The 22,218-nt window shown below is 49.4% G+C and overlaps 1 protein-coding gene across 1 annotated transcript in view; it reads left to right on the forward strand.

The window, feature by feature from the left end:
• The window catches only part of LOC119432562 (endothelin-converting enzyme 2-like), a 68,600-nt gene that overhangs the window by 28,473 nt on the left and 17,909 nt on the right, over positions 1-22,218 (forward strand). The window contains exons 4-8 of the mRNA XM_049658300.1: positions 8,059-8,381; positions 10,063-10,326; positions 13,644-14,078; positions 17,554-17,838; positions 21,686-22,027. Of these exons, the coding sequence (XP_049514257.1) occupies positions 8,059-8,381; positions 10,063-10,326; positions 13,644-14,078; positions 17,554-17,838; positions 21,686-22,027 (1,649 nt within the window). The remainder of the gene's footprint in view (positions 1-8,058; positions 8,382-10,062; positions 10,327-13,643; positions 14,079-17,553; positions 17,839-21,685; positions 22,028-22,218) is intronic.

The raw sequence follows: 22,218 nt of genomic DNA on the forward strand, positions 1-22,218 counted from the left end.
ACGTTAGGGCAATTATCAATCTTTCGTGTGATGTGTGTGTAACTGATGATGATATATTTTATATCTTATGATGATTATCTTTCTTCGTCCCTTATGGGGCGTCTTGTTGGCGTTTGGTCGCCCGCATATGCTCCAAGCGAGCGAAGGAAGCCTCCGCCAGCTCGGCCGCAGAGTGGCAGCGAGCTTCTTCGGCCCGACGACGCCTACGTTTTTCTCATTCTTGAGCGACAAACATCTCCTTTGCGTGAGGCATCGCGACGGTAACAGGGCTCGCAGAACGAATCACGCGTAGCGGCGTCATGTATGTGGTGTGTCCTGCATCCGTGCTCCTCCGTCGCGCTTCCCTCTCGATCAGCTGCACCATCTAGCCTCGCCCGACACAGATGGGGCACTGTCGCCTAAATGCGTGTATGATTAAGGCTACCTACCCCTTGCGTAGTCTTGGCGCGTTCAATCTGAGGGATAGGCCAATTATGGTCACATACCAATGTCCCACATTGCTGAAGTTGTTTGTTTGGGCACTTACCCAATGACCCGAGTTGTCTACTGGGCCAGGCAGTCGCGAGTTGTCTGTTTCGAGGCCTACCCGGTGGTTCATGTTGTCTGCTCGGCAAGACAGCAGACGTCGCATATCTAGTGGCCCAAGCTAGCAGACGACTCGGGTCGCTGGGTATGCGAAAAGGGTTAGACAGGGACGGACAAACCAACGCACCGAAAATTCTGCGGATCCCGCGCACTGTGGGAATCGATGCGAGCGAAGCGCGTTTTGTGCTGTTTGCGTCGATTCACGATAATCGGCGGTGATGTTTAAGGCGAACGTTTAATTTCATGAGAGGTTAGTCCAATACTAGAATGCGGTGAGTTGATGTGAAACGTTAATAGCATGCGCCCACCTTGTTTGGCGAAGCAGTACACAGCGCACACAGCGAGGCGTAATTGTTTGACGCGTTGTTGTGGCGCCATTGTTCACAGCCTGCGAGAAGTTTAGAACCGTCACTGCCTCACATGGCGCAAAGCGTCGTGGCAGAAGTGTTAAATTTAATTTAATTACGGGACTTAACGTACCAGGCCCGCAATCTGATTATAAGGCACTCGGCAGTGAGGGCTCCATTTAATTTTAACTACCTAGGATTATTTAACGTGCATGTACGGAGATCTGCGCACGCGAGCTTTAACCACTCCATCCGTTTAACACGATGTTGTAAGAGTGTTTACAGAGTCCCGCCGTCATTTGGCAATACTTATATAGGATGTCCCAGCTAACGTTAGCCAAGTTGTTCAATGAAATAAGAAAGTCGCAATTACGCTCGAAAGGCGAAGCATCGATTGTGACAGGAAATTAGTGGGCAGTTATACAAAATAAGGATAGTAGTTTTATCGGCCGCATAAGCTTGTAAACATAGGCACACTAACTAAATGAACAAGCATGGTGTCATGCGCGCACAAGCAAACATGAACGCTTCTCACTCGATGACCGCGGGAACTCGCAGTCAAAACGCTGGAGTGAGTCCGCGTGGCAGCAGCAGCGAGCGAATTAAGCTTCGTGCCGGCGCTCGCATCAACGTGGCCTTAGCCGCGAAAACACAGGAGGGCGGACTCTGCCCCCGCAGCGGATGTTTTCAAGAGACAGCCGCGTGGGCGGGCGATCGAAGCGCAGAACGCCCCCCCCCCCCCTCCCTGCGGAACCTTCCGGCCTGCGGGAACGCGCGCCGCAGTAAAGCGTAGCCCCTCCACCTCCCTACCATCCATCGGGAGCGTTTTGCGCGACTGGAAGACTGCGTGCGTCGTACCCGCTCCCCGCCCTTCTGCGCGCCAGCCGCGTTTGCCGGCTCAGTGTCGCATGATTTCACTCACACATACGGCACATGGCATGCGGCGACGATTTAGTCGCATTTGGACTTTATGCGGAACCTCACGGCGACAGCAACGACGACGGCTGAAATCCGCTTGGAGTGTCCATACAATTGCTAACGCAATAAAACAATGATAAAAATACATGGTGTTAAATATTGACACGTATACATGTTTCTCTTTCACCGGTGGCCGCTTTCCACCGGCTAACAAATGTTAAACGTTATCGCTCGGCGCAGGACGCGCCTGTATCGGAAGTTTCTAGAACATTATCGATGCTTCTTTCTGTTGCCTGTTTTCGCCGACGCTTTTGTTATCTGATTGTATGACCGACGCGAATTGTCTAGAACTTTCTGGAAGACACGCGGGCATCAGGGATTAATCTGGAACCTTCGATGACTCAGGTATAAAAGCCGACGTGCTTCGCCGCTGATCAGATTTTCGACGATCGCCGACTGTGTTCGCCGCTATCGTTGTGCTTTTGAGTGTACCTTGCTTTTGTGGGCACAGATTCGCCCAATAAACAACCAGTTTCGTCGTACACAGCTTTACGACTGTTTTCTTCAGCGTCACTACTACGTGACATCTGGTGGAGGTGCTTTTGTGTCCATGCAGCGGACGCCCCCGCAAAGCCGCGACCCAAGCCCGAAACCGGAGGACGAGACCAACGTCGCCACGGACCAGCGAGCTAGCCGTAGGCAGCAAGGACTTTTGCCAGAATACGGACTTCTTCCCGAGAAGACCACAGCGATCAAGGCCAAGTCAACGACCACAATGGCAGCCCCAGCGTCCCCCATCCTGCTGCAGCAACCTCGGGAGCCATCGACCTTCCGTGGATCATCAGCTGAAGACCCTGAAACATGGCTGGAGACGTACGAGAGGACCGCGACATTCAACAAATGGAGCGACGATGACAAGCTGCGCCATGTCTATTTTTCGCTGGCGCCGACTATTCAGTTTTCAGTAGCGCGTTCGCGCCAAGTTAAAGAAGGTGAAGACGGCCTGGCAAGGACCCGATATACGGACAGCAGGAGGTCACCTAATAACGCCGGCTGGAATCTGCACAGCGCGAGTCACGGTAAACAACAGCACTTACCCGGCGAGCTTCGTAATCCTGCCGCACTGCTCCAGGGACGTCATCCTAGGCATAGACTTTCTAAACCAAACATGGTGCAGTCATCGACTTAAGGTCCAAGTCGATAACGCTTTCAACACACAAAGCGATACCGCCGGATACAAGCATCAGTTACCATGCCTTGAATGCGCTTGAAGAACAAGTCACCGTTCCGCCTCGCTCAAGCGTAATGATTTCCGTCGGTACCGAAGTGTCTGCAGACATGGAGGGCGTCATCGAGGGCGATCATCACTTACTGCTCGACCGTGAAATTTGCGTCGCTAGAGGCATAGGTGAACTACGCGAAGGGAAAGCAAGAGTGATGCTCACGAACTTCAGCCACGAATATAAGCACATTAACAAAGGCACCACGGTCGCCTACATCGACGAAGTAGTACAAGCCAGCAGTGCTTTCGCCTTCACGGATTCCAGTGCACCTTCAACGACGACTGTAGTACCTGAACCAACTTTCGACGTCAATCAGAACCTTCCCAGGCATAAGAAACAACAGCTAAAAGCTCTACTCCTGCAATACAAGGACTGCTTCTCGTCGTCGTCAAAAGTTCGACAAACCCCTGTCGCCAAGCACCGCATTATAACCGACGAATATGTCCACCCACTCCGTCAGAGCCCGTACCGAGTTTCGGCGCGCGGACGCGCGGCCATAAGGCAACAAGTCGACGAAATGCTACGCGATGACATCATCCAGCCGTCCAAGAGTCCGTGGGCGTCCCTCGTGGTGTTAGTGAAGAAGAAGGATAGAACCCTGCGTTTCTGCGTCGATTATCGTCGGCTCAACAAGATCCCGAAGAAGGACGTGTACCCCCTCCCACGGATTGACGACGCCTTGGATCGACTCTACAACGCAAAGTATTTTTCGTCGATGGACCTCAAAACCGGCTACTGGCAAATCGAAGTCGACGAGAGGGACCGGGAGAAGACTGCCTTTATAACACCAGACGGACTGTTCGAGTTCAAGGTCATGCCGTTTGGTCTTTGCTCGGCACCTGCGACTTTCCAACGCGTGATGGATACAGTACTGGCAGGCTTGAAGTGGCAGACTTGCCTCGTCTATTTGGACGACGTAGTTGTGTTTGCCTCAAGCTTCGAAGAAAACCTGCGGCGCCTTGAAACAGTTCTTCAAGCAATAAAAACCTCCGTACTCACGTTAAAGCCCGAAAAGTGCCGCTTCGCATATGAGGAGCTCTTGTTTTTGGGCCACGTCATCAACAAGTCTGGAGTGCACCCCGACCCCCAGAAAACTGCGGCCATCTCCAACTTTCCTCCGCCCGCTGACAAGAAGGCAGTGCGTAGATTTCTTGGACTGTGCGCCTATTACAGGCGCTTCGTCAAGAATTTTTCACGGATCGCTGAGCCACTGACGTATCTCACGAAGGCCGACGTCGAGTTCAAGTGGGAGACGCCGCAAGTCGAAGCATTCGAAGAACTGAAGCGACGCCTGCAATCGCCGCCATACTTGCGCATTTCGACGAAAACGCCGATACCGAAGTCCACACCGACGCAAGCAGCGTGGGACTCGGCGCCGTGCTTGTGCAGAGGACTGACGGACTAGAAAGGGTTGTAAGTTACGCTAGCCGGTCGCTATCGAAGGCGGAAGCAAATTATTCCACAACAGAAAAGGAGTGCCTCGCCATCATCTGGGCTACATCAAAGTTTCGCCCCTACCTCTATGGCAGGCCCTTTAAAGTTGTGAGCGACCACCACGCCTTGTGTTGGCTAGCTAACTTGAAGGATCCTTCAGGTCGCCTCGCACGCTGGAGCCTGAGACTTCAAGCATTCGACATCACCGTCGTTTACAAGTCCGGGCGAAAGCACTCTGACGCCGATTGTTTGTCTCGCGCCCCCGTCGAACCGCCGCCACAAGACGACCAGGATGACGACACTTTCTTGGGACCCATCAGTGCCGACGAATTCGCCGAACAACAACGAGCCGACCCGGAACTAAGGAGCCTTGTAGACTACCTGGAAGGCAAGACCGTCATTGTGCCGAAGGTGTTCAGGCGAGGATTGGCGTCGTTTTTCTTGCAAAACGACATTCTCCTAAAGAAGAACTTCTCGCCTCTCAGAGCCAACTACCTCCTCGTGGTACCCTCAGCATTGCGTCCAGAGGTACTGCAAGCTCTCCATGACGACCCAACGGCTGGAAACCTCGGTTTTTCACGCACTCTCGCGAGGATACAAGAAAAATACTACTGGCCTCGCCTCTCTGCCGACGTCGCCCATTACGTAAGGACATGCCGAGACTGTCAGCGACGCAAAACACCGCCGCAAGGCCAGCCGGACTTCTACAGCCAATCGAGCCACCTCGCCGACCGTTCCAGCAGATCGGGATGGACTTACTGGGGCCTTTTCCGACGTCGACGTCCGGGAATAAATGGATCGTCGTCGCTACGGACTACCTCACCCGCTACGCTGAAACAAAAGCCTTGCCCAAAGGCAGTGCCGCCGAGGTAGCCCGATTCTTCGTTGAGAACATCCTCCTGCGTCACGGTGCCCCAGAAGTCCTCATCACCGACAGAGGCACGGCCTTTACGGCAGAACTAACTCAAGCCATTCTGCGGTACAGCCAGACAAGCCATCGCCGCACCACCGCCTACGACCCGCAGACGAATGGCCTCACCGAGCGCCTAAATAAGACCATCGCCGACATGCTGGCAATGTACGTCGACGTCGAACACAAGACGTGGGATGCCATCCTTCCGTACGTGACCTTCGCATACAACACGGCTGTGCAAGAAACGACGCACATGGCGCCGTTCAACCTGGTCTACGGAAGGAACCCGGCAACGACGCTTGACGCCATGCTACCAGACGTCGCTGACGAAGAAAATCTCGACGTTGCCACTTACTTGCAGTGTGCCGAAGAAGGTCGACAGCTCGCCCGCCTGCGCATCAAGATCCAACAGAGGACCGACAGCCGACACTACAATCTTCGACGACGCTACGTCAAGTACCAGCCCGGTGACCGTGTTTGGGTCTGGACTCCGATTCGCCGACAAGGACTTAGCGAGAAACTGTTGCGTCGCTATTTCGGACCATATAAGATAATCCGACGTATTGGCGCACTGGACTATGAGGTCGTGCCAGGCGGCATTTCGCAATCACAGCGTCGCCGGGCACAACCTGAAGTCATCCATGTGGTGCGTCTTAAACCTTTCTACGCCCGCTGACGACCTTAGGTACTTCGTTACTTTGTTATTGTTTTTTTGTTTGTTTGTTGTTTGTTTGTTTGTTTGTTTGTTTGTTGTTTATTACGCATGGTTTTGTTTTCGCTTTCGTGTTTGTAGCATCGGGACGATGCTTTTTAAGGGGAGGGTATTGACACGTATACATGTTTATCTTTCACTGGTGGCCGCTTTCACCGGCTAACAAATGTTAAACGTTATCGCTCGGCGCAGGGCGCGCCTGTATCGGAAGTTTCTAGAACGTTATCGATGCTTCTTTCCGTTGCCTGTTTTCACCGACGCTTTTGTTATCTGATTGTATGACCGACGCAAATTGTCTAGAACTTTCTGGAAGACACGCGGGCATCAGGGATTAATCTGGAACCTTCGATGACTCAGGTATAAAAGCCGACGCGCTTCGCTGCTGATCAGATTTTCGACGATCGCCGACTGTGTTCGCCGCTATCGTTGTGCTTTTGAGTGTACCTTGCTTTTGTGGGCACAGGTTCGCCCAATAAACAACCAGTTTCGTCGTACACAGTTTTACGACTGTTTTCTTCAGCGTCACTACTACGTGACAATATCATAAGAAGCCAACAAACAATAACACCAAAGACCACATAGGGGAAATTACTTCTGCTTACTAATTTAATTAAAGAAATTATAAATTATAGAAAATGAAAATCGATTACAAAACAACTGGCCACATGTGGGGAACGATCCCACGTATTCGCATTACGCGTGCGATGCACCTCTAGTTATATAGTTGTAAAACATAATTACCCCCGAAGTGGATGGGAAAACGGCGCCGCGGTAGCTCAATGGTAAGATGGGACGATGGAACACGGTAAGATGGGACGATGGACGATGCGTGGGTAAGATGGAACAATGGGACGCGTCGAACGCCTCCCATTGTTCACACGCGTCTTATCATCCATCATGTGGTTTTGATGCTTGTTTTGTGGTTTTTCTTTTGAAAACGAGGGCTGGCCTTTGTGTTGTATGCCTGATTTCAAAGGAGATATGATGGTTGTATTCAACTTTCAGCCTGGCGTTTTTTGCTTACACCAACGATATGCAAATTTCCTTGGCTGGTATAGATTCACAGCTTCGATGTAAAAATCCACCTCCATTTCCCCCCTGTGAAAATGTATGTACAGCGAAGCTGTTGCCGACTTTACAAAAGTACCAGCACCGCAAGCGACGTACGTCACGCATGCACTCACGTATGCGGAAGTGCAGCATACATACTCATTCCTCTAGGTCCACCGCCAAGCGCAAGTACCTTATTGAGTTAATTCAATTTGTCAAAGTAAATTACGCCAGAGAATTCGTAAACTATCACTTACACACAATCTGCTGGCATAACTTCGGATGGTAATTCGAATATACGTGAATAACGTTATCGTTACGGGACGATATCGCCTGGTGACGTAATCGGATGACATCATTGCGTCAAACGTGACGTCACGCGACGACATATTCGTCAAGTGACGACATATTCGTCCAGTGATGGTGTCATCTGATGACGTCATGTGATGCTTCTGGGAGAGGCAGCACACGGTGCGCTGTTCTCTTCGCACTGTCTCCAGGATCGGCCCATTATTTGTGTTAGCGAGAGCCTCGCACGCGGACACGAAAAATCCCGACCAACTGGAGGCTAACGGCTTTGCTGTAAAACCTATGTGGTCCGATATAAACCCATATGATCGTTTGGGATTAGATTACTGGCATAAGGGTCGCTTTTAAAGCGTGTCGTGCGAAGAACGCCCAATCCAAAGACATGTACGACGCACTTCCTTGGGAATTTAGGACTTAGACACTTAGTTCTTGAAAAGTGTCCATTTTGAACCCTGTGCAAATGTGAACTTAGACAGACGTCTTCGCGTGAATGTCGTCCCCCCGCAGCCACTGTCGGCCGGTTGGTGCCGTCTCGCAAGACGGCCTCCATTTCCGTCTGCATCGCGTTGACGCTCGCTGCTCTCATCACGTCGAGTGTGCTTTTCGAGTGGCTGGTGGCCAAGACCTGGAAAGCCCGCATCACCTGCGAGTCGGACGGCTGCAAGCTCCTCAACGCCATGTTGGTCGAAGCGCGCAAAAAGAGCGTCTCGCCCTGCGAAAACTTCTACCGCCACGTGTGCGGCCACTGGCCGCTCAAGCACTCCGGGATGTCGGTGTACCAGTGGCACGTCAGCGCCTTCCTGCACCGGCTCGGCCAGTTCCTCACACAGGTGAGCGTACACTTTCATAGAAAGGAATAGAAAAGAAAAGAAAGAAAAATCAGGCAGACCCAACTCCAGTTAACATCTACGTAAAGCGAAGCATTCTTGCTGGGATTAGCTTATGTGTGTGCATATGAAGTGGATACGAAAGGCCGATGACGGGTCGAGCATTTCACCGAGCACAGTCTCTAAGCTCGAGCCTCTGCGGCACGCGATGCTGTTGGAAATCCTGCTGCCTAAGTCCAGGCGTTCTTCTCCATTACAATATCACTAAATATATACGCAACGTCACGGCGACGACGATGGCGAAAATTCACTTGGAGTGTTCATATAATTGCTATCGCAATAATATTAGCACTAAGGAGAAGCATCTGATACAAAGAAATTATTTTATTTACAGTGTACTAAACGCGGGCTGGATATTTTAAACACCCGGCGACAACTTTCTGGGGCAGCGCAATCGAAGCTATGCAGCCGAAGCACACTATTTTTTTTTTTTTTGCTGCCCATCTGCATGCAGTCTCGAAAGTAAGCAACAAGAAGCAACGTATCGTAAAACAAACCGCACCAAATCTTATTATTGTTATTCGTTCGAGATAGACTTCAAACAAATATAAAGCTTGCTTAGGAAAATGATTTCCGTTTTTGCAGTTCCCAGTTTTATGGCTTTCTCGCATCCTTGTCTGGTTGTCCTAGTCCTGTAAACTGCCATCCAAACGTTGGCACTACTTGGCGTAGTAACGCAAAAACAGAAGCTCCGCAAGCTGCGAGCCCTGTGCGCGTAGCTCAGGCTGTGCAGCCACAAAAGCGTCGTCGGGTGTATAGCTATGTTTACATGCCGTACATCATACATATATCATTTGTTTAAGTTCTCGGTGGTGTGTATTGCGTCGTGTCCGCACTCGTGGTGTTTCTGATGCGTCGGTTTCTTGTAGTTGCAACTGCGGCTCGACACACCCCGAGCATCTCAACTCGCTGGCTTCCCCGTGAGAAAGAGCGTTCTATGCCGCTTGTCGAAACATGCATGAGTCCGTGGCGTTCGGCGTTCGAGGCCAGATAGCGCACAAAAAGTACCTCGAACTCAGCAATAACGCTTGGCTTTGAAAATCAGCTCTCGATCACACAAGCTGGGACCGAATCAATCGAACAGTTGGGCCCGCATTCCATGAACGCGTCATGGTACGACCATCGCAGCTCTCCCAAAATTGGCAACTTTCCGAGGTAGCAATTTGGCTTGATGCGCGAATGCTCTATCGGGGGCCAATTTTCGGTGCGGCTGAAACATTTGCCTGGGCACGACGCAGACTGCGGAACCAGTATCAACGAGCATTGTATCGACGAGCGCCTGACTGGGCCTCGGCTACCCGTACACAGAGTACACAAACTTCTACAAATTGGCAGAGTACACAAGCGTCTACGTCAAACACAGGCCGAAAATACGCGTAGGTCGAAGTGTATCTGTCAGTAAGCTTCGCTCGTCTGATACAGAAAATTATTCGCTTTATCCGGGTTTGTCGTATTCGAGTACAACTGTATGGCTGGTGTGACCGCTGTCGTATCTGTAGCCGCAGACGTTGTCGTTGCCATTGTTGTACCTGTGGTCACTGCTGCGGCCACTGTTGCTGGTGGAATTGCAATAACTGCTATCTGTATTCATGTCTTTGTGCCTCTTCTTCATTCTCGGTTGCAGACAGTGGTGGGTGACCAGGCGGACCCGACTGAGAAGATGGCGCGCTTCTACCAGACCTGCGTTACCGTCTTGGTGGACGGGCGGGACCAGATCGCCGAATTCCGGCGCGCCTTCCATGCCACGGGCATAAACTGGCCGCTCATTGGTCCCCCCGATGTGGACGAGGCCCCCACCGACGCCTTCGTGGTGGCTGCGAAAGTCTTCGCCTCCTTCTTCCTCAGCTCGCTGCTCGAGATCCGAAGACAGCTGACCTTTACCGGCGAGGTGTCAGTTTTAATTCTCGCTTCCATTCAGCTGCCAACCACCATGTTTAAAGCGACGCTTTATACGTATATGGCTAGGCGTAATCGTATATGGCTAGGCGAAATCGCCTATGTACAGATAACTATCGTCAGTCAGCATTGGCTCGAGCGTCGGTCGTCTTCTTCCGCAGCTGGCTCGTTGGCTCGTGCTCGTGCCACTGCCCCCGCGTGCGCCGTCGTCGTCTGCTTCCACAGCTGGCTGAGTTGCCGCTAATCATTCCAGCATAGAATTTCACTTCTGTCGTCGTAATGGGGAGGCCTCGTTTACGGGGGTATGAGCCATTGCTTAAGGGGGTATGAGCCATTCATTATCTTTCGTGATGGACAAATTTAATTTTGAAGCAATTTAATTTCGAAGTATCACAAGCGGCAATGGCGGGCAAATGCTACTAACCACGTCGACGAGCAAACTCGAGACATCGAACGTAAGCGACAACGACGGACTGCGGGCATACCATCAGTGACGTCATTCTCCCCGTCGCAGCCGAACGTGTACGTAATCTCCTAATTGAGAAATACTTTAATGAACCCTCGGCATTAACCCAGTGATAAACACCGGGGCCGCACATTTCATCTTCCCTGGTTAACCATCTTCAGGGAGTGAAAGGGCTGAGGAATTTTTTCGTAATATCTCTGGTGTATTTCATCCCTGTAACCACGGGGATAGAAGAGAATCAAATCCGCTAGCTCTAACCGTTGGTACGCTTTCATTAGCAGTTTGAGCAAGGTTGCGTGGTGTCACTGTCAGTAGTCAAATGTCACATGGTCAGTGTCGCTACTGCCTCATCCGGGCCCTTCCAAAGTAAGGCCCTGGGGGCGTGCGCTATGCAAAAGCAATCACCGCAACAGCAGCCTCTGAAGAGAGGCCGGGCTACGAAGTCTTCTGGCTGATAACATGCAGTAAGCAGGTTTCCTTGAAGAAATCTGACATTATTTTTATGTTAAATAATGGTTCCTTACCTATAAACGTTGCTGGATGACGAGTGACTTGTTTTCCGTAAGCCAGAAGAAAGTGCTTTTCTTTTTCTTTTTTTTTCAACGTCGGCTTCCCGGCACTCCAGTAAGACGTGTAGAACGGTTAACCTCTCACTATATTACGGGTAGCTTATACCCGTACGAGCATCTTATTCTTGACCAGCTTAACCGGATATCGGCTTCCCGTGATTTCTTTGCTGATAGCCAAATCCCTAGCCGTGGTTTAATCATGTGAAGCTTATTGGACGTTTTAGCGTCCCGAATGTGTTTTCTTAGCTTTTTAGTTTTTTGCGCCGGAAAGGTTTCAAGTTTATGGCTGTGACCTGCCATGGGAGCGTTCCGAGCATTCGTTGTCATGGACGTACCGAGTTCATCAACACGCGTATTACTCTCGATTCAACTGCGTCCAGGCAGCCAGCATATTCGACACGTTGTTCAGCTGCATAAACAGTGCCCACAAATTATTACAATTATTCGATTTTTATGCTTTTGTGGCGACATTCAAGCCTTACCTGCGCCTAAAGAGCCCGTAAAAACAATTGCCTTCGCTAATTTTAATCGCGTAATATGCTTCACAGCCGGCAATAGCACGTAGGCCTCAGCATTGAAGATGCTCGTGAAGATGCAGTGAATATGCCTGCCGCTGATAGCCACAGGCAGTGTGACTGCCCCGACCTACTCTCTTTTATTTTCTCTCTATGACCCCCTCTCCTTCCCCAAGGCCATGGCCGGGAGCCTTCCTCCCTAAAGGGATGCAGAATATAGCACTTTTTCCTCTCCACAATCAATCTCTCTCTCCCCCCCCAACGTAGGGTAGCCAACCGGAGGCATTTCTGATTAACATCCCTGCTTTCTTCGTTTCTTTTCTCTGCCTTCCAAATTACCCATCATTCATCATGGTGGCTCACTGGCTATGGCGTCGCGCTTCCGAGCACGAGGTCGTGGGTTCGACTCCCTGGCGCGCCGGTCGCAATCTGATGTTGGCGGAATACAAGACCGCTCTTGCAGAACGCACGTTACACAAACCTAAATGGCCGAAATCAATCTGCAGCACTCCACTACGGCTTCCCTGGCAGACCACTTTGCAGTTTCGGGACGCTAAACCCCTTCATTTTTCTATTAAAGCGAAACTCTATTTGCCTACTTGGCTGCTGGGTCGCTCGGTATCCCGGCAGATACCTATATGTATGGGTATATCGATATACCAAGGGGTTGTCTTGCACGACTGTCCTCTGCTGGGGAATAGAGCCAACCGGCTCCAGATTTAGTGCAAACCGCGCGTCCCGGGGTAATAGATGTTACAAATTGCCTCTGTGACAATCAATTCGTGTCACCCAACCAAAACCACGGCGAAAGCCCGGACGTTAAGGACACCGAGATGCCCGCGACTGTTTGCCTCTGTGTGCTCGTTCGTGCCTTGCACCTCCCAGGCTGACTCTCATGTACCGATCGCAGGCCACAAGAGTGACGAGAGTCCGCTCCTTCCCTCTCTTAGGCAAGCGCGTTTCTGGAATGTTATAACAAGCACCTCTCGCTGACAAGCATCTAGACTTCAGCCCTCAGAATAAGCTTTGAGCTTTTGCTTCCGCTCTTCCTCGAGCAGCTTGTCCAGCTGACAGCTCCTTACGTAGCACCAATAAAAGTTGAATCTCTCTCTCTCTCTCTCTCTCCTTACGTAGCAATGTAATTGAACGTTTTATGGTTCGTTACGTTGGCTCGTCACTGCTTGGGCCCCTCTCCAGCTCCGGTCAAGCGCCGGACCGCTGGGCCGGCCAAACGCTGCCCCTAAAGACTCGTGACCCGCTACAATGGTGAAGACAACGGTGCGAGTCCTTATAAAGGCGTACGTAAGCGCGGACGTTAGCTCCAACACAAGCACGTCGTCGTCATCATCGTCATCTCGTCATTGTCCTTCCGTCATCGTCATTTCATTGCCGTCATTTATTGTGATGAATCCTTCGTTGTAATGCCGTTGTCATCTTTCCATCTATTTTGTTTTCTCGTCAACATAATGTCCTCACGCAGCCGTAATCATGCTGTCGTTATTACTTGGTGATCGTGCCGCCATTGTGATCGCATCACCGTGGTGCAGCTGTCGTGCTCTTACCGTCATCGCGATGCCTTCGTGGTCGTTTCATCGTCGTCAGCCCAGCTTCGTCATCCGATTTGTCCATATGCCGTCTTCGCCACGTTCTCATCGTCACCTCATTATCGTCGTGCCGTCATCATCGTACAATCGCCACAATATTATAATTGTGACAAATAATTGTCACAATTTTGAATGTTTTTTTTTTCCTCTCGCAGGTAAACATCATCATCAAGCCTGACAAGGGCCTCGGGGTCTGGCTACGGAACCGTGCCCTGCTGTTGAAGGACGGAGTCGCATCCAGCGCTTACCGAGACTTCTATGAGCAGGCGCTTTCCGTTTACCACGACGGGTCAAGCGGTGCGGTAGCGTTTTCCGACTTCCTCGACATTGAGAACAGCGTCCTCGCCCAGCTCCAGATCGAGGACCGCTACGCCAGCCAAGTCGTTCTGCAAAGCGTGAATGAGCTTTCCCGAATCATGCACGAGGACAGCGCTTCGGGACTTCTAGAGTTCTTCAGTGACGTGTACGAGCTTCCCGATACTGCGAAAGTGAGGGTGGAAGGAACGGAATACGTGAGCCGCTTCGTGGTCCTCGTCGACGAACTCGGCAAGGACAAGGTGGTCTTCTACCTCGGCTGGGTCATCATGCAGGTCGGTAATGGAGATGCACCCTTCTCACACTCTCGAAATGCTCTCTCTAAGCACACGCACACACACACATACACACACGCGCGCGCGTGTGTGTGTGTGCGTTTGTGTGCGTGAGCGCTCGCGCGAGTGCATGATTGTCATCTGGACAGACAAACCAATAAAGCGAATACCGTGCCACTACTAATAAAGAAATACATATTTGAAAATCAATCGGTCCAGAGCCCAAGAAAGGGAAACGCAGAGCAAGTACATACATTTGGCAAGTTTTCAGATGATTAACATAGAGAACCCGACAAATTATCATTATTCGCGAATCTGAAACTGACATTTCATAACGGATTTCTGAAGCTTCACAAATTAAAGACATTCCTTTTTTTTCGAGTAGTTTACTGAACGTTCCGCAGCCGTGGCCTATTAATTAGTAGAGTGCCCGCCTCGGCTGTGGAAGGTTGTGGGTTCGATTCCCACCGCCGCCGGGCACCCACTAGTTCAAATGGACACAAGTGTAGCCCGCCCTTGTGTACGGCGTTCCATGTGTCGCAGAAAACACGGTGTGGACGTCCGCGTGCGGCGTCCGCGGCTGAGAAAATCATCCCGAACCAACCCGACCACGCAGGCCCTCCGCGTGGTGCAGAGTTGTTAGTGGTCGCCAGTTCGTGGCCGACGTAGTCAAATCGAAGAGCTGTTGCGCCTCTGTGCTTGCCAGTTTCGCCACGCGACCCCGTATCACCCGCAGACAAATGGTCTCGTCGAGCGCACTAACAGAACTTTGACCAACATGCTTTCGATGTACGTCAATTCCAGGCACAAAAATTTGGATGACATCTTGCCTTTTACCACATACGCCTACACGACTGCAAAGCATGAAACTACAGGCTAGAACCTTTTCTATCTTCTTTATGTCAGACCACCCCGCAGCTTCCTTGACACCATTCTACCTTTTACTCCTCATGGGGACTCTTCTATTGCCCAGACTCTCTGCCGCGCTGAGGAAGCACGCCGCATAGCTCAACTCCGTACGTTGGCATCCCAGGACCACTCCAAGATCCGCTACAATTCACGACATAAGAATGTGTCGTACGACAAAGGGGACATAGTATGGCTTTGGACACCAGTTCGCAAGCGCGGCCTGTGCCTGAAGTTTCTGGCTCATCAGACCACGCCTTTCGTCATCACCGATCGCCTAAGTGATGTAATCTACTCGATTGCTCGTCTCGTGTCCAATGGCTACCGGTCTAAGAAGACGCAGCTTGTTCACGTCGCTCGCCTGAAACGCTGTCATCCACGTGACTACGAGTGGACGTAACAGTTACTCGCCCAGTGGGCTTCGTCTGTGAAGGAAGGAGTGTTACGCTAAAGCTACGGCAAGGACGGAAGAAGAGGAGAACGAAGTGCGCTTGTCTTTGGAGCGGCTCGGTGTCGGCGCGGCCCCTTTTCATCATCATCATCAGCCTATATTTATGTCCACTGCAGGACGAAGGCCTCTTCCTGCGATCTCCAATTACCCCTGTCTTGCGCTAGCGTATTCCAACTTGCGCCTGCGAATTTCCTGACCTCATCATCCCACCTGACTTTCTGCCGTCCTCGACTGCGCTTCCCTTCTCTTGGTATCCATTCTGTAACCCTAATGGTCCACCGGTTATCCATCCTACGCATTACATGGCCTGCCCAGCTCCATTTCTTCCGCTTAATGTCAACTAGAATATCGTCTACCCCCGTTTGTTCTCTGATCCACACCGCTCTCTTCCTGTCTCCTAACGTTACTCCTAAGATTTTTCATTCCGTCGCTCTTTGTGCGGTCCTTAACTTGTTCTCGAGCTTCTTTGTTAACCTCCAAGTTTCTGCCCCATATGTTAGCACCGGTAGAATGCAATGATTGTACACTTTTCTTTTCAACGACGGTGGTAAGCTCCCAGTCAGGATTTGGCAATGCCTGGGAGGCGGTGGCGTGGAGTAGAGGTAGAACACCCGACTTCAAATCTGAAGGTCGTAAGTTCGAATCCTGCTCCATTCCACTACATTTTCAGGCGTGGAGTAGTGCCTGACACCGGCAAAGAAAAAAAATACATAATGCCGAGAGCTAGTGGGGCTATACTAGTTCAGGTGCAACCAAACTAGGCAGGCCCACTAAGCTTCATCAAAGTCACTCCCTCACCAGAACAGGAATTGGCCTCCCTGGTGCAGTATTCGGCCACTACCTCCCTGATGACTGCTTTTCATCAATTCATCTTTAAATAAGCGCATCCCATCGTAACAATATCAAGAAAGATGAGAATCAAAACTTCGCGGTTATTTTCTGTTTATTAGCCCTAGGCTAGATTGTTCAGTTTAGCGTGTTTACCGCATTAATAAACTCACCGACCTGTTTGCCGTCATGTAAGCGTTGACTGTCATGTGAGTGCCATCTGCTTGTGGTATGTTTGTGTATAGAGATACTACGTCTTTTGTAACCAGGAAGCTATCTTTGGGGATCTCGAGTCCAGTTAATGTGCGAAGAAATTGGCTGATTGGAATGTAAGATGAAATGGTCGGAACTATGCTCTTAATTTGAAATCCAAGACACTTGAAATTATTTTGGTTATCCTGCCGGTACTTGAGACAATGGGCGACCAGAGTGGTTAGGTTGTGCATTTTAGGAAGCAAACAAAACGACCTGGGGCTGGCTGAATCGGCTGCATTGCTTTAAGCATATCACTAGATATTTTTCCTTCCTTATGCAGTGAATTGAATTCGCGGCCTATTTCTGATCAAAATAATTTAATGGGGTCCTCTGCGAGTTCCGTATAGAAGTCCTTACCTTTTAATTACTGGTATCCTTCATTTAAGTAGTCGACTTTATCCAGTATTGCGCCACCCTTATCCGGAATTTTAATTACCAGATCTGATCGCTGGCTCAGCGACTCCAATGACTTCCGCTCTTCATACGACGAATTGTGTTGAAAGGGTTTTAATTTTGAGCATGCTGTCATATGTGTTTGGAGGGTGGATATATACATTTCCAAATATCTGTACCTACGATCACGTGGCGACCAAGTTCTTCTCTGATGCTCCGGGGAAGGCTGTTCGACTGGTTTTGTCGTAAAAATGTTACCGCAAGCTAAGATATATGTCAAAATTATACGAATCCTGATAAAACTGAAATTTCTTTTATGGCAGGGTTGGGATAATTTTGTATTTGGGTAAAACCAGGATAATATCAGGATTTGGACAAGGAGGGTGCGAGGGGTATGCTGTATATGTCTAGTGGACGCTGTCCATTTCTGCTACCGCTCTGATTGGCTGCAGCTGAGGCAGTGAGGGGAAGACTGCCTTGAGGCGCCTGTCTACTTCTCGCTGGTTATACCCTAGCCAAGCCAATCCGAACTTCAGCAGCAGGCATGTCCACTAGGTGGACAGTTCCAGAATAACCCCCCCCCCCCCCCTCTTAACCTGTTTGGCCACCCGCCACTCAGCCTTCTCCGCTCATTCCCTGCAGGGCCTGTGGCGAGCGATGGATCGCCGAACGAACGTGCAGTGGTACCATTACTTCGGCTCCAGGGTCACCGCGGACATCATGCGGCCCCAGGAGATCGACTGCCTCGAGCTGACCGAGCGCTTGCTCGGCTGGTCGCTCTTCTACCGCTTCACTCAAGTCACGAGCAGCGAGAAGACGACGGCCATCGTGACTGACGTGGCCGAGAATTTGGGGCAGATGTTCAGCGACTATCTAGCGACCAACCAGTGGATCGGCGAGGTCAACGTCACCGAGAAGACTTTTGCGGTAGAGTTCACTCTGTCAGTTGATTTTTTTACGGCTTACCGCATATTTTTTTTTATCGTGACCTAATTTTGGAGCATCCCATTAAGGTGATTTCGTATAGGGGTCATTCCACGCGAAACGACCCAGCCCAAAAATCGACCATCGTTGATTTTCATGCAAAAAATTGGGCTAGATGGTTATTGTGTGAATAAGGTTTTACCAAAGTATTTTGGTCGAAAAAATTTTTTTGATCACGTGAGCGCTCTTTGAAGTTTCCGAGAAGAAGCAATAGTTGGTTGGAGGTAATTTTTTTTATTCAAGTCTGAAACTAGGTGTAATTACAAATTTTATTTTAGAGCATTCTAGAGGCATCCTTTTTTTCATATAATGTGATAACTGAATGCATTTTAGAATTTATCGCGTTTATTTGGCTCAGTAAAAAAGCAAGAAATGTTACGCTAAACAATGAAACGCAAGTTCCAGTAGCTCTAGCAAGCGGAATTTTGATTTGTTCTAACGACATTCCTATAAATTAAAAAGTTCAAAAACAAACTGAAGACTGAAGTTTACAAATCCGTAATTGTGCATCAAAAAGATATTTTGAAGTTTTATAAACTGCATCTCTTATACCGTAACGGACAAACTTTATATATAAATTTACAGCGTGTGTGAAATTATTACAATGTCTAATAGTGTTTTTCAAAAGTCCTACTCGCAAATTATCGCTATACTTTATGTCAATGTATAATACATCAATTTTGTCCGCCTTAGATGACCCGCCATGATTGCTCAGTGGCTTTGGTGTTGGGCTGCTGAGCACGAGGTCGCGGGATTGAATCCCGGCCACGGCGGCCACATTTCGATGGGTGCGAAATGCGAAAACGTCCGTGTACTTAGATTTAGGTGCACGTTAAATAACCCCAAGTGGTCCAAAGTTTTCCGCAGTGCGCTACTACGGCGTGCCTCATAATCAGATCGTGGTTCTGGCACGTAAAACTCCATAATTCATTCCGCCTTAGATGTGTTATTAGGTGCAGTGTACAAAATATGATATCGCTGTTTCATTCCTGAGGTGCAGAGTTTCATGCTCGGACAGTTGATTTTTATTATTTTTTTTATTTTGCAATTTTTAATAATTTTTTGTAGTATTGTCAGCCTGAATGAAAAAAAGTTTCCTACAATTATTACACTCTAAAAAAGGGAATAAATAGAAATATGGAGGTTAGTCATCTAAAGGAAGTAACTGACTCACAACCACTGGTCTTCTTGGGGAGTAACTGCGGGCGATAAACTTTTACTCCCCATATCGTTACGTCTTCATAGACAGGCAGTTGCTCTTTGCCGATGCTCCTCGGGCAGGAAAGGTAAATCTTCCCATCCTTCCCCAGAGGATCAATTCACGACAATATCCATCTACACAACATATAATGCTTATTGGGATGGGGATAAAAGTTCCCCCAGAGTATGATTCAACATCATGTCCTCTCTCCTTTGCGTAATAAATGGTTTAACCACTGCTCCAGTGTAGCTCTTTTTCTGTGTGTTTTCTTTTTTTTTTTTTTTTTTTTTTTTTTTTTTTTTACTTTCGCGAAGGATCGGTCGAAGTGCCCCAGTAAAGAGAGACCATATTCTTCAGCTCGATGCAGGTGTGGCAATACAATGTAGACGCAACATTTTGCTTGTGCTATGCGGGGAGAGTCTGGCGTTGGATGTACAGTCAACCAAAAAAGTTTACGGACCACAGGATCTCAGAAAACATACAATTTCCGAGCAGCCTGCAATTATTATTATCATCATCATCAGTTTATATTTATGTCCACTGCAGGACGAAGGCAGGGATCTCCCTGGGATCTCCAATTACCCCTGTCTTGTGCTAGCTGATTCCAAGTTGCGCCTGCAAATTTCCTAGCTTCATCACCTCACCTAGTTTCCCTGCCATCCTCGACCGCACTTCCCTTCTCTTGGTATCCATTCTGTAGCTGTAATAATAGTGGTCTGCAATAGTGGTCAGTAAAACCGAACATCACAATGTTGTTCACATGTACTGGTAGACGCTGTAAATGGGATTACTAGGCTGCGTTGTAAGACATCTCGGAAATTGGACGTTTTCGGTGATCCCTTGGTCCGTAAACTTTTTGGGTTGACTGTACCTGTAACCATATTTTCGACTGTAATACGAAAGCTGCCCGATTCATTTGAGGATGAATAAATTTGAGTCAGATTACATAACGTACGTACACCGCAAACGGGGCACGCAAGATCACATAGAGGAGAAACGTCTCTGTCGTTATGCGTGCACCATTTTCGCTACACTTCGCGTCATGCAATACCAACTCGTCCGCCAGTCTGTCACTCTGAGAAGTATATATGTTACAACGAATGTCAACAAATCAGCCGACAGTACACATATGTACATGGCTCACGGCACATCTATCACAAGGGCCCGGGACGGGAATGTAGTGTCATACCTGGTCGTACAACGTATCGCTCAACATACGTTGTGCACACAAATGGTTAACGCCGATTCCCACATTCCATGAGATATCGATTTCCAATGCGTAATAATTTTTTGGCGAGTACCCCACCTCCATCACCCACCAAGTGTAATGCCTCAACTCCACAAAAATGCGTAATTTGCAAAGACATTCAATGATTATAATAGTGTAAATGTAGATCATTGGCAGCTTCATAAGCAATAAGAAACAATTTAAACAAAGACAGTGATCAGAGAGAATACCCGCAAGGATTCATAGGGCTCCATAAAAAATGCATAGAGAAGTTTATAGTAAGGATGGGCCAAGTGAAATTTGGGTGTGGGCCAACCAGAATTCGGGGGTGGGCCAACTTAAATTTGGACACGGGCCAACTTGTAATATGAAGGTGGGCCAAATAAAGATCTGGGGGTAGGCCAACTTCAAATTTGGGAATGCGCCATATTGAAATTTGAGGTCGGGCCAACTGAAACCGGTGGAGGGTCAACTTGAAATTTGAGGATGGCCAACTTGAAATTTGGGGGTGGGCAAACTTGCAATTTGTTGTTGGGCGAAATTTGTATTTGAGAGTGGGCTACCTAAATGGGGGGGGGGGGGGGGGCAATTGAAATTTGGGGGTATGCTTACACCTACATAGGCAACTCCAGTGGAGGTTCTTCATTCTTCTTTTTTTTCTCCGACAAGCAATTTGCAACGCTAGTACGCTTGTTTGTGTCAACCGCTTGGCTGCACATTATTGTATTCTTGGTGTTTCTTGTTCCTTTTGTGAAAGCTTCCCTTAAGCTTGTGATCTCCTTCGAATGAAGGCAACTTAAGTAGCATTGACCAAGAACTTGGGAAAGTCCATCCATGAATTAAGCACTCAATGGCTATTCATTTATTTCAGTGCGCATGTGAGGAGTATGGCTCATCATATGCCGGCTTTTAATTTCTACGGAATTTTCTCACGAGTAGGGAAAGTGCTGCCTTGAATGTGTTCCAATAGACAGGATTTGAATTCCGGATTTGGAGATGCGATACGACTGATGCCGCTTCACTCTATAGAACTTGGGAAGCTTGAGGAATAAAAAAAGAAAATCGGGCAAATTTGTGCGTATTCCAGAACTATAGTGCTGTACCTATTGAAACGTTCCATATGCATTCTAAAAACTCCGTATGTGTTATGTACAATCCTTATGAAAACATTGGAGGATTTATACGGAATCCATAAAGACTCCGTAATAATTATACGAAAGCATACCGATTTCTGGAAACGGTATACGGAACATTTCGACAGGGGTGTCCTGTGTGCTGGGTAATTATGCCTCAATCCTGGAAAACTTTAACGTTTACGTCAGATTAGCACGAGTTGACAGCTTGCGAGAACGCGCCCGCAGGACTTGCTCTACCACAGCCAACGCTTTAACGACGTCACGCTGGCAGCGCGGCTGGCCAACCTGACCGATATGACCGACTCGCTGCCGGCCAACTGGCTCGCGGCGGTCAAGATGAGGCGCTCGATGCCCGACGACGCCTGGAGCGACATGTCCACTTACTACGTCTGGCGGCTGCGAACTGCGACCAATTACTCGGTGTACGACCGCGAGCGGCTCAAGCTGCGTCCGCCGCCGATATACGGCTTCCCGCCCCTCCTGGGCGAGGAGTCTACCGAGGCGGCAAACTACGGTGGGCTCGGCAGTCTGATCGGAGCGGCCGCCCTCCATCTGATCGTCGACCTGGTGAGTGGCGCCCGCGATTTAGTTACCACGTATTATAGAATGTTCCTCCACTCGATACTGCACCTCGGGCTTCGACAGACCGAGGGGCGGGCAGCGGGCGAGCGGGCAAGCGGGCGGGCGGGCGGGCGGGCGGGCGGGCGGGCGGCGGAGTAGGCGGTCTACAAGACAACCTGTGATTCTTTGCTCATTTT

Source organism: Dermacentor silvarum, chromosome 11, assembly GCF_013339745.2.
Source record: "Dermacentor silvarum isolate Dsil-2018 chromosome 11, BIME_Dsil_1.4, whole genome shotgun sequence".
In the NCBI taxonomy this organism is placed as follows: Eukaryota; Metazoa; Arthropoda; class Arachnida; order Ixodida; family Ixodidae; genus Dermacentor; species Dermacentor silvarum.